Genomic DNA, 13,873 nt, shown 5'->3' on the forward strand with positions numbered 1-13,873 from the left:
CTAATTTTTCGAGAGAGGGACTGGAAGAAGAAAAGAAAAAGATAAAAGAACGGTGAGAAGTAAACAGCAAACAACAGAAGGAGGGGAAGATGAGGAATCCGAGGGATCCTCGGGGAAGCCGCGACGATAAGAGCTTATCGCGTAAGCCTCTTATGGGAAGTTTAATTTATTAAACAGCCTGCCTTCCAATCGTCCCGTCAACATATATCCAAATCCACCCCCAAACATGGCAGATCGATTCGACCTCGCGGCCATAGCCGCAAAAATGCAATCTCTAATCGAGTATGTTTCCTCTATCCTATCCCCATGCTGCTCCATCTTGGAAACATCTGAGCTATCCCATCTCCCTCTCCCCTCACCTGGTCACTATTATAATCTTACCCCCTCATCCTTCAAGAACGGGGCCATCCCAACCCAACCCACCATATACAAATATAATGGAGAGTAACCAAAGCTAACCAAAATAACAGGGCATTCGAATCCCACCCAGAAAACCAGCCCCCGACCCCCAACCCAACCATCTTCTTCACCTACGACTTCGTCCGCAACACATACAACCAGCTGAAGGCCATCGACGCCGCCAAATACGCCGCTGGCGACCAGGTCGCTCAAGAAGCCGTCACCGAGGTCATTGGGCGCAACGGCTTCACCCACGCCCTCATCAGCGACACCAGCGGTAAAATGTCCATCATGATGGGCGGCGGCCCCGGGTCCGGACCTCCCAACTTCGGACCTGAGATTAAAACCAAGTCGGAAGAGCTGGTTGCCACCGATACTGCTTAAAGCCTCGGATACCGGATTCGTCTCACATTGAGACAAACCACTCTATCGACGAGTCATCTCTTTCAAGCGACTACTCCTCGAAAAAGATCCGGATCGCAACATGAGCCGGATTTATGATATCTTTTTCTTATTCTTCTTTTCTGATGACCCCTAACTTAACATCTTTATTCTGTCATTTGGTTTTTTTTTTATTTCCAAATCATTCTTTTATCACGATGTGACTTCCTTGTCTTCCGCTGTACGACCACAATCAGAATGATATGAACATAACATAACATACCATACCATACCCAATATCAATCCCATTACCAATGACCTCACCACGCACACGCGCAGATACTAGAAGCTCTGCTACTTCTATATAAGCAACCTTAATCAAAAACCTCGCGAGCTATCATTCTCCCTAAAGCCTTGGATAGAATCTTACTCAATCCAAACAATAATTCATCCCATCGACGCACCGCACAGTAAAGCATCCCTCCACACACACGCCTGGAATTTCCTACGGGGGAATCTAACCACGACCCATCTCGCCATCTACAATCAAACATGACATCACTGCCCCGTTCCTGGCACGTTGATCGCACATACAGAGGTACATATGGACACTAGTCGCGCTGCCGATGCGCTGTTACGTAGCCCCCCTCGGCTGGTGGGGACCACGGCGGGAACGCACGTCCAGTGGGGTGGGAGGCGTGTATGCTTTGGGTTTAGTGGAGGGCAGATTTGCGGTACGGATGGATTACGGAGTACGATGATGATGTTTCGTGCTGGGCGGACTGGAGGGTTTCCTAAAGGTTGGATTTGGATTTGGATGTGGCGGGGTGGATGGGATTGGTTGCGTTTTTGCTGTATTGGGTGGGTGTTGTGGTGCCCAGGTGGGTTGGATTGGGTGGATAGAGTACATGGTACATGGTACGGGGTGCATAGCCCTGTGAGGAGGATTGTGTACAATACTCCTTCAACTATACGGGGGCTTTCCTATGGTTGTAGGATATCGACGAATGGTTTACTTGTTGGGTGGTTAGACCTTTGCCTCAGATGATACGTAGACGACAGGATCGTTCCATAGACGTAGAAGTATGTATGTACGACAAGTCTACTCTACGCAGTCGAGAAGAAATCGAGTATCAACAACTCTAATTGAGCAGAGAACCCATTTACATGAGGGGCAGGTACAGGACAAAACAAAAAGCAGAAGAAACAAGATAGACCCACGCAAAAGCGATGGTGCCTTTTATGTCAGATATCCGGAACTCCCTGAGCTAGATGCTGCAAGTTGCTTTTTTTTGGGGATTGTCGAATGCTTTTTGGCCGTGGCCTTGGTGAATGGGGGGGATAGGGCGAGTCATTCCATCTTCTATCTGTCATCAATCGCAATAGAAAGAACAAGCAAAAACGATGTTAAAAGAAAGGCAAGAAAAAAGCCGCTGTGTGATTATTTTAAATCATCACAGAGTGAAATTGTAGAAAGCAAAGTTGGACGAAAGAGACGGGTGTTCCAGAACGTCACATTTCAATTGTTTTTTGGGTTTTCAGGGAAGATAAAACAAGTGGTATGGATCGTATCATATCATTTTGCACGTCTTCCATTCCGAGTTCGAAAGTCCTCCTCCTCCCACCAGCATGCATCTCCAAAGCTTTCGAACCGAAGACCGTGGTCGGGAGGAGGAATCGAAATCAAATCAGAACGAAAGGCGTGTCATCCCGTGAAAGGCGGATAGAAGGAGGATATAGGGAGATAGAGAGGAAGAAGAGGGTAAAAGGGTAATTGTTGTATGTGACATTTTGAAAAGCCGGTGGTCTCCGTTTAATAACCGAACCCCGTAGAGGTTAGAGTGGTATTTTCATCCAAAGTTGCTCCATGCTATTTCCTCTGCGTTTCAACCAGACAATAAAAAAGAAATTTCATTTGCGCGTCTCGTTTACTTGCGGCGGAAAGAGCAGCCCTCAGTCAGACGGGCCTTACCACCGGTGGGCTGGCACAGGACGGTAGAGCAGCCGGCACAGATGACGACGGTCTGGGCGTGAGAGAAGACGGTGGTGATGGTGAAGCAGCCGGGGCACTTGACGTCCATGAAGAAGGAGCGGGGCTGGGGCACAAGGGTCTAGATGGTGAAGGGGATCCCGGTCAGCATTCCGGTCGAGATTCGATAAGGTTTCATTTTTTCAAGATCCATCCATGTATCATATATCATTTCAATACGTAGTTCCTCCTCTTGCTCTCCAAGTTGTCGTGGTTTCAATGTGTCGAAAGGGTTGATGGTGCGGAAGGTCTCGTGTCCACCTTCCTTCCCGTCCACATCCATATCCACCAACACAACTTCGAGACATTCTTGATTTCCTTCACTTTCTTCATTCGACATTCGGAGGTATTAAGCGTACCTTAAGCTTGTGCTTGCGGGCCTCGGCCTGAGGGGTGGGGTTGAGGAGGTCGATCGCGAGAACCTGGAAGATGAGTCGTCAGCAAGGGAGATTTCGACGATAGGTTGTGTTTTTTCGACGTCTGGCAGGGGCCACGGTGCGTGATTCGTGTCGAGTCGGAATAAGGATAGGAGGGTGGTGCGGCAGCAGGGCGAGGGCGAGAGCTTACCATCTTGACGGATTATGATCAACGAGGGGGTTGATGAATGGCGCTGATGGCGATGACCTTGTGTGTCGATTTCGATTGTAGCGGGAATGGTTTGAAGGGATTTGTCTCGGGGGGGGCGGCCGCGGGTTCAACTAGGGTTTGTGCCCTCGCTTGACTGCCTAAATGGGGCAGGCGCGAGGGGGTGCTTCCGCCAATCACCACCATGTTGGATGGATGACTCACCGCCCATTGCCTTATCCGTGGTTCTGCCGGATAATCAGGAAGGCAGTCACTCGATGTCTTACCCAGTCATACTCAGTCATACTTCATCGTCATACTCCATACTTTATACTCCAGTACCTCACGCATAACACATTACTCTCATATTCTATCACACGGAATCACCGGTGCTGAAAAATAACAAACATATGTACTTGCTGAAATCAAATCATAAGGTCCACCCACATTAATTCCTTTTTGCCCTCCGCTTTCTCCAAGCAATCAACTCAACTCAAATCTCCGGAACTTTCTAAATCCGTCCCCACACTTCTTAACTTATCCCCGAGCTTCGCTTTCAGTCCGTAGGGTTCGAGGTTGAACTGTCTATCACCCACGAGCCTGACACTCGCATCATTCACCACACTCTATTGTGCCTTCTTCGATGAGCCCTCTAGTTGGGCCTTGGCAGCAACGTCGTCCTTGTGCTCAGTCTCCTCAACATACGGATACTTGATGGTCAAGCACCAGATGTCGATATAGTCACAGATGGTAGTAATCACGTCAAACTGTGAAAGAAATGTCAGCAAGAAATTTTCATCGACCACGCCTAGAACAAGGAAAGTGACAGGGAGGAAACATACCACAAAGCTTCCATAAACACCAACTGCCAGACCGAGACACACAAAAATAAATGCAACCGGTCCAACACCATGACCCAGCACGGGAGACCAGAGACCCAACAAGGGACCAGAGCTATCGATCACACCCAGAGCGAGCGGGTACAGCAGAATGTTGTGGTACGGGAAACCGGACTGCACGAGGTGACCAACAATCATCCGGCCGACGGAGTAGGCATTGACCAAGCCAACAAACAGACCAAACGGAACAGTGTAGTTCTCCAGAATGGCGGGCTGCAGGTACAAGTAAGCCGGCACGAGGGTCCAGATCGCGGCCAGAGGAAGCAAACCATAGAGCGGCGCGATGGGGTCTTGGCCGCGCTCACGGCGCACCTGCATAACGTGCAGGATACTCGAACCAGTAGCGAAGAAGAGCATCAACGCACCGTACACCAGGTACCACTGCGTGAAGGGCATGTCGTAGACCTGTTGCGAGATGAAGCTTGGCTTGGAAACGCCGAAGGTCTCCAGCATGGGCTGGTGCCAGAAACTGCCGCCGCCCATGTATGCAGTCAGAGCGTAGACGGTGCAGAGGGTGAGAACACCCTCGACGGGGCCGGAAACAACGCCTAGCGTGAGAACCTGGGTATAGTACTCATCCCAGGTTTGGACGTAGAATGTCATCGTAGCTGCTGGGGTTAGACTCTGGATATCTACGGCTTCGCCAGGTGTGTAAAGGACTTACATCCAAATAGACTCAAGAATGTCATCCAGGATTGGCCGAGGTTCATCGCAGCTGCGAAAATCAAAACACCCAGCCCGGTGTTGCATGCATCGACACCTAGACTCGGTTAGATTGATCAAGTTCTCTCTTTCGTTCTGTTCCCCGTAGAACAACATACTGTGATCAAAGAGCTCTCCAAGAGGGCCACTCTGTTTCGTCCTTCGCCTATTTAAAGTTCAGCAACCATTCCAATCCAATTTGATCCAAAATGCGATCCGGGTAATGGTGAAAAACATACGCCTGCATGCCATCAACGGCATCAAAAGTCTGATACAAAAACAGACCCAGCGCACAGCTGGCATAGACCCACGGCGGACAATCCTGGTCCAAATTGGGATTATACCACATGACAGTGATGAAATTAATGACCACGAACATGAAACCAGTCAGAGTGATCTACAAGAGGAACAGTTTAGCTCAAATCCTTCTGCGCAGCAAGGATACAAAGCTCCACCTGCTTATCCCAGGATTGGTGAAAGGGCAGAAATCGCATAGGCGCAGTACTTACAGCATTGGGACTAAATGCGCGAAAGAAAGAAAAAGCCAGAGAATCTCGTTAGCCAGGGTTCCGCATCATAATGAAGGATCGCATCGCATCGCATTGTACTTGATCTCAACTTATCCCATCCTGTTTCCAGGATAGGGAAATAGCTAAGGGAAAGCTCCACTCCAGCAAGAAATCACCCGCGAAGCTCTGCCAAGCTTGCCAATGGAAACTTTCCAGCAGACAAGCTCCCAGAGCTTCTCCGTAGATGTGATGTGATGCCGGAGCTCAAAGCAAGCAAGCTGGGTTGGAAACTCACGCCATGCCCATAGGGAAACAGCCGATCACGCATTTGGTATAGAACGGCTTCAAGATGTACCGACTGACGAGGGAGTGGTCGATGCCTGCGTAGCGGTAGTTGCGCAGATTGGGGAGGTGGTGTTGGCGAATGTACACCATGCTTGATGATGTGGTGGTCTTGTCTCGACCTTGAGAGGGTATTCGGGGAGGCTGCGATTCTCGTCAAAGTTCGTGGTAGGTTGGTTGGTCTCTTTGTTTTGTTTTGTCCTTTTTTTTTTCTCAACGCATGGAGTGCTGGGGGTAGAGTGGAGACCGTTGCGGTTCGGCGGTGTCGACGCGCGTGAAGGGAGAGCGGCAACGTGGTGTTTTTGGGGATCGGGAGGGAGGATAGTAGGATTCGCGGCGGAGGACAAAGGGTCAAATAGTCGTTACTCGTGGAAAGGGTCAAGGCAGAGGAAAAGGAAAGGGTAAAACAAATTAAACGGGCCCCGCTGGGGAACGGCGCGAAGACCGGGTGGAAAAAGGGAAAAGAATGGGACCGCGAAGATCGGCGTGCTTCTTCAGTACTTGCCACTGGAGATGTTCTGTTGTTTCCTGGGCATAGGTAATGTATACCCTGTTGCCTAGTTCATCTCTATTTTATAGCTGTATGTTGCTTCTCAGATCTATCCCATCTACCCCGTACTCATATGTCCAAGGTTCAATAATGATAGAACTACAAGAGTACACTCTGTGACCTCAAGAGGGCTCTAACTTTCCCATTCATCAGTTCGCGGCCCACGTGCAGCATCGCCGTGTCGAGATGACCTCAGAGCGACGCCAATGAAATGCATCACAGGGAAGAGATCGGCCACGCAAGAAGTGGGGGAATACCCGAGGCCCCTCAAATCGGTTAGGTTCAGGAACAGTGAGTCCCGAAGCGCTGGTCATGATGCAAAAATGATTTGCAATTTGGGAACTAATAATGAGAATGGGAAATAGCATACGCCATGCTTAGATACATGATACAGAACTAATCGGCAGATCAGGATCCACCAGCCTAGCGTAAAAGTATACTTGGCCCTCCCTCTCTGGGGTAGGGCTGGGGGGTTCAGAATCCCTTCAACAGTCCACGCATCTCTGCGTGCAACACACGCCTCCTGCAGCCAGACTTATATGGAGTAGCCTCCTGCGGTGAAAGCGGGGCGGACTTGTGGGCTCCCGTCTGTCTCCTCCACCTCTCGATGTTTAACCGACAGGGCTCCACGGCATCGGAACGAGAATCCGGCTTTGCATCGACTGGATGAGGGGAACGGTTTTGTGGACGGTCTCAGCCCAACCCTCGACGCCCCACGACTGCTCGCGGCGAATCTTGCGCTCTTCCAAGTTGGCATATTGCCACAGGTGGTGTACTGTGTTGAGGTCACCGATCTGGACAAACCACGCACCCACGCCTTCCATCACCTCCCGACGCGCTGTGAGTCCTCGGCGCCAGTGGGTCTCCCATTCCAAAAGGTTGCCCGGGTGCAACGTGTACGATCGGAGCTCAAACAGTCCTCCCAACCGGCGTGGAGGGGTTGTCGGCCAGAACGAGAACTCCTGCATCAGTGACGTCTTTTTGCTCTTGATCAGGCTCTTGAGTTTGTGGTCAAATTCGGGGAATTCAGGGTGCTCCGAGATGTTGTGCAGAGACGCATGGTAACCTTCGTAGCGCTGGTACTCCCAAATGTGGACTATTGCAACCCCCGGAGTTAGTCACTGCCAAAACAAAACCCAACGCATCAAATCAAATCAAACCATATGAGGATGGGGCCAAGTGGTAGGAACTTACTAAAAGTGTCATTATCGCCGACCTGTGTTCGCCAGCTGCCCACCAAGTTGACCCTATTCTCCTCGGTGCCTGCCATGCGGGGATACCACTTGCCCACCAGCTCCACATACTCGTCGACCTTGTCGGGCTTGACATCGTGGAAGACAATCGAATGAACATACTTGCCACGGGCAAGTACCTGCGAGAAGGAGCGCTCGATATCCTTATCGAAGTGCTGACCTTCCTTGGTCCCGTAGATGAGCGAGGACAAAGGCCCACGTTTGTTGTTGGGGTCGGCCTGATGTTCATCTCCTAAATAACGATGCGTAGAAAGTGAGCCGAGTGCCTTGTTATCCAGAGCTTCGGCCGCATCAAAAGCAGGACGAATTCGATCATCGATACTACTCGCATTGCTCACACGCGGAGCAGTGGGAGCAGACTCACGGGGAGGGGAAGAACTAATAGAAGCTTCGGCAGACTGACTCTCTTGCTGCTCCTTTCTCTTGCGAGCCTCTTCGAGGTTCTCGCGGAACTCTTTCTGCCGCTTGTTAAACTCCTCGGCCGTGCTGGCCGTCACGTCTCGGATGGAAGGGGAGCGGAAGGCTACGGCGGACGAGCTGAAGGGCCGTGCCAGCGAGGTCGCCGAGCGGAGAAAACGGGGGGCCAACATTGTTGTGACTCAAGCTCGGATTGGGGGGGAGGGTTGTGGGTTGGGTATGTCAAATTTCACAAACAATCAAAACAAAGGATGGACACGTTGGAATCGTCCAGTGATAAAGGAAGGGATGAAGTGGCGATCACGGAGTGAAGGGGGAGGAAAGGACCGTGTCAAGTGGTGGTGATGGTGTGAGGAGGAAGAGGAAGAGTAGTAATGAAGAGAGAAGAGGTAGAAGTGGGAGATCAAGAGGAAATCAATTAAAGAGGGGAAGACAGGGATTAGCGGAGGTTAAGAAAGTGCGAGGCTAAGGTAGAAAGGGGACACGCGATGGGAGTTCCCCAGAGTGCGTGCTCCAAAGGGAATCGGGGGGTAGACCAGGTTACGAGCAGGTAAATTGATGCAAGTGGAGATGGAATTACGCTATCGCAGTGCGTCGTTGAAGAAGCTCCACTAAGGTAGGTGATGGGATTGACCTTCAGGGATTTGAGAGGTCTTGCGATGGCTGAGTGCGGGGAAGGTAAGCTTGACCAAAACCCGCGATGGAAGTATCCAATGATGAATGACGGATTGATGACTAGCAGTATTCAGCACGGAGTATGCATGTACTCTGGTATAGTACAAAGTGGTTATTGCCTAGACTCTTCTACTCTACGGCTTGTCCATTGCGATCCTCGGCGATTTACCGGTCCTCTGTACTCCGTCCTCGGATGATCATCGCAGGAGCAAGTCTTGCCATCATGACGATGCTTACGATGTACTTCTCCAGTTTTAAACTCCACTTGAGAAACCGCCGGAATCAGGCTAGTAACATTGGTCGGCTAGCTACGGTATTGTGGAGATCAACGAGGGCTCGAGCTGTAGCTATATGAGATGGTGAGTCTATACTTTTGTAAACAGAGCTTGATTATGGAGATGCTACAATAGATACTCCAGTAGATGTACACGATAACTTTATCGTAGGATGTGTATGTGATGCTGCTGTATGTGTATATGACGTCGATACCCGTGTCCAGACTCCCCTGACCGCCCGGCAGATCGATCGATCATCCCACGAACTCTTCCGTAGACCTCGGACAATAAGTAGACGACTCATTCAATCAATCCTGTTCACAATGGCCGACTCCCTCAATCCTCCCCTCTCCTATGAGGCCTCTGCCACCACTACTCATCGCCATGAGTCCGATTCCCTCCCTTCCGAGGTGGTTGTCTGCCTGAAGAACTCCCGCTTCGTACGCTCCCGAATTCCACCGCTACACATTACCCATCTATGGTGACCACAATATATCAGAAACTAATTCCACTCAGCTGCATCTGGCAACATGCGATAATCTGACCCCTCACATCTCCCTGATGTCCTATACCTATCTCCCCTCAACCCCCTACGACCCCTACCCAACAATCATCATGACCACGAACCCCGCATCGCGAAAGACGAACCACCTCCTCTCCAACCCACGCCTCTCCCTCCTCGTCCACGACTGGGTCTCTCACCGCCCACCAACTCGAGCTCCGAATCCCGACGGTCGTGAGGGCTCTCCGCCACCCGCAGCAAGCCGGTCGTCGCTCGCGAGTCTACTCCTCAATCTAAACACGAGCGCCTTGTCCAGCATCTCCACCACCATCTGTGGCGAAGCCCGCTTCTTGGAGCCAGGCTCGGACGAAGAGAAGTGGTGCAAGGAGAGACATCTTGAGAATAATACCTTTGAGGAGGAGGAGATTACCTTTGGCCAGCAGCAGCAGCGCACGGATCCGAGTCAGCGACGCCCGAGTATGTCGATTGATAGCGATGTGCGTGTTGTGACCGTGCAAGTTCGCGAGGGCCGCATTGCTGATTGGAAGGGTGGTGTGAGGGATTGGGTCTTGCTTCCTCGGGAACAGGACCAGGCTGGTCTCGTCAATGGCGTATAATTTGAATCGGGAATTATGGCTGTGCTATTCTGGACTTACTTTCAAGTTGATGGTAGATTTCAATTATATTATTAAATGCTCAGGATGAAAATCAATTTGATGGTTCAAGTTGTTCCATTTTGTTCCAACTCAAAATTTCGTATCAATTTGATGCCACTGATATCTACAACTAGTACTGGTATAGTACTACTAGTACTACTCAGCAGCCTGTAGCAGTACTAAGAACCTTCAAGTTGTAGAGTAGCACACCTGGGCAGCCTTTTAATTAGAGTATACAGACCATCAATTGAGATCCAAGAGTACCAAGTAACAAAGCATTTCTCAAAATTAAAGCATATTTAGCTTCACAGCTACCTTAAGGTAGCTATAAAACCCAATTGCCCGATCGTACCCGACCAAAATTATCTTATCGGGCGGAGCGCCGGAGCTCCCAGCTTCTCCGCAACCATTGACCTCATAACTCCTCGGAAAAGACCTCACACCACAAATTGAACTGCACAACCACCCATAACTAGCAACCACTCAATCGCATGGAATAAAACAAATCCCCCTCAACCGCCTCCAAACCAGCACAATGAGACTCGCCCACCTCCACCTCCCAAGCACAACGCCCTTCGCGCGAGTCTCCGCACTGCAACAAGCCCTCACAACGCGCTTCCTAACGCACAAAAAACTAGCCTCACCCGGCTCAATCTCCTCCCAAGAAACCACACACGCAAACGACCTCGCCAAAAAGGCAACCCCGCCACCGCCAGACCCAACAATCATCACATTCTCCCCAAACCCAGTCTACACAACCGGCCGCCGCGACCTCCCACCCTCAAACACGACATGCACCCAACCGCCCGATCTCAAAAACCTCTCCCTACCCAGCGCTCTCGAACCAATCCGCTCGATCCTCTCGCTCGGACCGGATGGTCAGCCTCCAAGAGCGGAGTATCACCCCCCCCTCCGCGGCGGACAGACTACATACCACGGCCCGGGCCAAATGGTCGCATACACAATTCTAGACCTAAAACGCCTCGGCCTAACACCAAGATGCCACATCCGCGTTCTAGAAAACAGTGTCATCGACCTACTCAAGAAATACGGCGTGGAGGGCTTCGTGACCGAAGACCCGGGCGTGTGGGTGAAAGACCGCAGCCGTAGCGACGCCGCTGCGAGAAAGATCACCGCCGTGGGCGTGCACTTACGGCGGAATATCAGCAGTTTTGGCGTTGGGTTGAACGTTACGCAGGAGCCGATGTGGTTCTTTCGGCAGATTGTTGCGTGTGGGTTGGAGGGCAAGGAAGCGACTAGTCTTGAGGGGGTGGGTGTTGCGGGCGTGAGTGTTGATGAGGTTGCGAGCGGGTTTGTGGAGGGGTTTGTTCGGAGGGTTAATGAGGATTTTGCTTGTGGGGAGGGGGCGTCTGGTGAGAAGATTGAGGAGGTTTATATGGTTAATGAGGAGGATCTTTTAAGGGAGGTTAATTTCTAGAGGGTACTAAATACTAGCAGATGTTTTAGATGTCCCGAGTTGCACCTGTAATACACATGATATTAAAAGTGTGTTTTTAACTTGAAGGGGATCCCATGGATAGTACTGGTACGTTATGTCTTACAGTTGATTTAATCATTTCATCATACTGAAAGACGATCTGGTTGAGGGTATTATTATTGGCTATATAAGAAAGAAGAGTAGAGCCAACCTCGCTGAAATGCTTCGACAAGAGGCGGAGCCATGCAAAAGACCGAATGGGGCGGGTGTGCCAAGCCATTCCCAGTCGGGTATAAGAAGTATGAGCGTGTCGCAAGTCAGAGAAATGTCAACATCGATGCAAAGGGGAATCAGGGAACATATGACATATAGAAGAGACAGGAGGAAGTGAGGGAACAGTCGACGAGATTGACCACCAAGGATCGAAGACAAAGCACATGCTCCATTCACGCGTCAAAGGAAATGAATAAAGGCAGGATAGGGTCTTCCATCTGAAGTTGTCATGGACGAGCGGGTATAACTTTGCCACGAGCTGCCAAGTGGGAATCAGGTGGACCCTCTGCCCATATCTTGCTGGACAGACTGGATTACACCGACTGGCGAACCCCGTGGAAGGTGGATGTCGATATAGGAAAGAAGGGAGATGGAGATGGAGCTAGATCAGAGGATCACGCAAGACGAACCGGAACCCTTAGACCCGGTAGGCTTGACATCCAGCGCAACCTTGGCGGCCTCATAGAAGCTTTCCCTGATGCCGCGGTTCTGAACAGCAGAGCATTCTATGATAAGGTATTAGCGACGCTCTGCGATTTTCATGGCCTCGATATAGTAGACTGAAACAGGGGAAACATACCCAAGTACTTCACCGCGCCAATCTCCTTGGCCTTCGCCAGACCCTGCTCGAAAGAAATCGCGACGGGATTATCGTTCTCTTCGTCGTCCTTGCGCAGATCGCACTTTAGGGCCGTAAGAACTACCCGGACGCCGGGACAGTTCTCATTGATTTCCGCGATCCACTTGGACCCGACGTTCTCGAACGAGTCAGGGCTGTCGACCTGCACCCACTTGTCAGTATCCTATCCTAACGGCCGCAGTGCAATCGCAATCGCAATCCACCGGTCACTAGTACTCACACTGAAGCAGAGCATCAAAACATGCGTGTCCTCGTATGACAACGCGCGCAAACGGTCGAATTCCTCCTGACCGGCGGTATCCCAAAGCGAAAGTTCCATATGTACATTGTCGACGAAGATATCTGGGAGCCGCATTAGTCCGATGTCCGCGGGGAGCGCGCTGGTAAACCGAGGGTCATACCGTGAACGTAGTTTTCTAGATTGAATCCATTAGCGACATGTGGCTTTCTTTCAATGTTCGGGCAAGCGCGTACCAAAGACGGTCGGTTCACTGTAGCACAGGCGCTGGTGTCAGTAACTCGTGACCATAGTGGATTAGTTGATCGGGTAGTCCTTACTAGACCGTCGGGAAGAATCTATATGTTGAAGCGGAGTCAGCAGTGGTTCATTCATTACACCCGTACCGCACCTCCACCTCCACCTGTAAACTCCGGAGGGGAAGCTCGGGGAGGGGCCTGAGGGGCTTGAGGGGGTTGAGGGGGCTGGGAGATGGGAGATGGGGAGTTGCGCACCCTCTTGTGAACACGTTCAGGGCCGAAGTCTTGCCGCAGGCACCGTCGCCACTATAAAGAAAGTAGGTTAGAGGACCGAGTCGGAGGTGAGGGTGGTGGCCAGGGTGGTTCCAACTGACAGCAGCACCATCTTGCGCTGGACGACCTTTTGACGACCGCATAGCTCCATTGCGAAATAAAGGGTAAAGGTACGGGGCGGGGAATTGAAAAGTCGAAGGAGAGGAAGGTTAGATCAACAATCCACAAGACAGACGATTGTTTCTTTGAGTCCAAGCAACAGGGGAGTCAGGAATGCGGTTGTAGTAGGTGATCGGGGGAGGATTCCAGCACTGCCCAAGTCGATGACATCGCACCCTGAAAGCGAAAGGGGATCGGCGAATAAGCTACCTTTTCCCCCTGGTCCACTCGGCTCGGCTGCAAAGCCCTCTACAAACTGACCTGCTCCTTCTAGACGTCGCGCCTGATGCCTAGAATGGTATAGGCAGTGCTATTCTCAGAGGAGTGTTCATACATTCGAGATGGTGGCTGCAGTTGCGCTCATTGTTCTGCAGCTGGACAATGGGACTCACTGGTTGTATTTGCAACTTACTGCCGTGTCAGGAGACGAGGGGAGAAGGGAGGGAAAGATCTATTGTAT

At 51.0% G+C, this 13,873-nt stretch overlaps 7 protein-coding genes across 7 annotated transcripts; 3 read left to right on the plus strand and 4 right to left on the minus strand.

The window, feature by feature from the left end:
* Window positions 1-226: 226 nt before the first annotated feature.
* On the plus strand, window positions 227-783 carry N7533_000891 (uncharacterized protein; the record flags this gene model as incomplete). The annotated part of the gene is made up of 2 exons (XM_057097541.1): window positions 227-282; window positions 471-783. 2 exons carry the CDS (start codon window positions 227-229, stop codon window positions 781-783), a joined length of 369 nt encoding a protein of 122 aa, XP_056966034.1.
* Window positions 784-2,708: 1,925 nt separating this feature from the next.
* N7533_000892 (40S ribosomal protein eS27) lies at window positions 2,709-3,379 on the minus strand (the record flags this gene model as incomplete). Its single annotated transcript, XM_057097542.1, has 3 exons — window positions 2,709-2,891; window positions 3,169-3,231; window positions 3,377-3,379. 3 exons carry the CDS (start codon window positions 3,377-3,379, stop codon window positions 2,709-2,711), a joined length of 249 nt encoding a protein of 82 aa, XP_056966035.1.
* Window positions 3,380-3,999: 620 nt separating this feature from the next.
* On the minus strand, window positions 4,000-5,918 carry N7533_000893 (aminoalcoholphosphotransferase; the record flags this gene model as incomplete). Its single annotated transcript, XM_057097543.1, has 7 exons — window positions 4,000-4,140; window positions 4,216-4,880; window positions 4,937-5,032; window positions 5,094-5,140; window positions 5,214-5,371; window positions 5,484-5,493; window positions 5,779-5,918. The coding sequence occupies 7 exons, from the start codon at window positions 5,916-5,918 to the stop codon at window positions 4,000-4,002; spliced, it is 1,257 nt and encodes a 418-aa protein (XP_056966036.1).
* A 1,068-nt stretch (window positions 5,919-6,986) lies between these two features.
* On the minus strand, window positions 6,987-8,218 carry N7533_000894 (NIPSNAP family protein; the record flags this gene model as incomplete). The annotated part of the gene is made up of 2 exons (XM_057097544.1): window positions 6,987-7,471; window positions 7,570-8,218. 2 exons carry the CDS (start codon window positions 8,216-8,218, stop codon window positions 6,987-6,989), a joined length of 1,134 nt encoding a protein of 377 aa, XP_056966037.1.
* Window positions 8,219-9,318: 1,100 nt separating this feature from the next.
* On the plus strand, window positions 9,319-10,114 carry N7533_000895 (pyridoxamine 5'-phosphate oxidase family protein; the record flags this gene model as incomplete). Its single annotated transcript, XM_057097545.1, has 2 exons — window positions 9,319-9,435; window positions 9,512-10,114. The coding sequence occupies 2 exons, from the start codon at window positions 9,319-9,321 to the stop codon at window positions 10,112-10,114; spliced, it is 720 nt and encodes a 239-aa protein (XP_056966038.1).
* A 574-nt stretch (window positions 10,115-10,688) lies between these two features.
* Window positions 10,689-11,591, plus strand: N7533_000896 (lipoyl(octanoyl) transferase LIP2; the record flags this gene model as incomplete). Its single annotated transcript, XM_057097546.1, has 1 exon — window positions 10,689-11,591. One exon carries the CDS (start codon window positions 10,689-10,691, stop codon window positions 11,589-11,591), a length of 903 nt encoding a protein of 300 aa, XP_056966039.1.
* A 660-nt stretch (window positions 11,592-12,251) lies between these two features.
* Window positions 12,252-13,405, minus strand: rho3 (Rho family GTPase RHO3; the record flags this gene model as incomplete). Its single annotated transcript, XM_057097547.1, has 7 exons — window positions 12,252-12,370; window positions 12,445-12,646; window positions 12,725-12,846; window positions 12,906-12,920; window positions 12,979-12,995; window positions 13,237-13,287; window positions 13,356-13,405. 7 exons carry the CDS (start codon window positions 13,403-13,405, stop codon window positions 12,252-12,254), a joined length of 576 nt encoding a protein of 191 aa, XP_056966040.1.
* Between the last annotated feature and the right edge of the window lie 468 nt (window positions 13,406-13,873).

This window comes from Penicillium manginii (genome assembly GCF_028828005.1).
Source record: "Penicillium manginii strain IBT 31320 chromosome Unknown utg000001l:1.0-3466041.0:1.0-3467806.0, whole genome shotgun sequence".
Taxonomy (NCBI): Eukaryota; Fungi; Ascomycota; class Eurotiomycetes; order Eurotiales; family Aspergillaceae; genus Penicillium; species Penicillium manginii.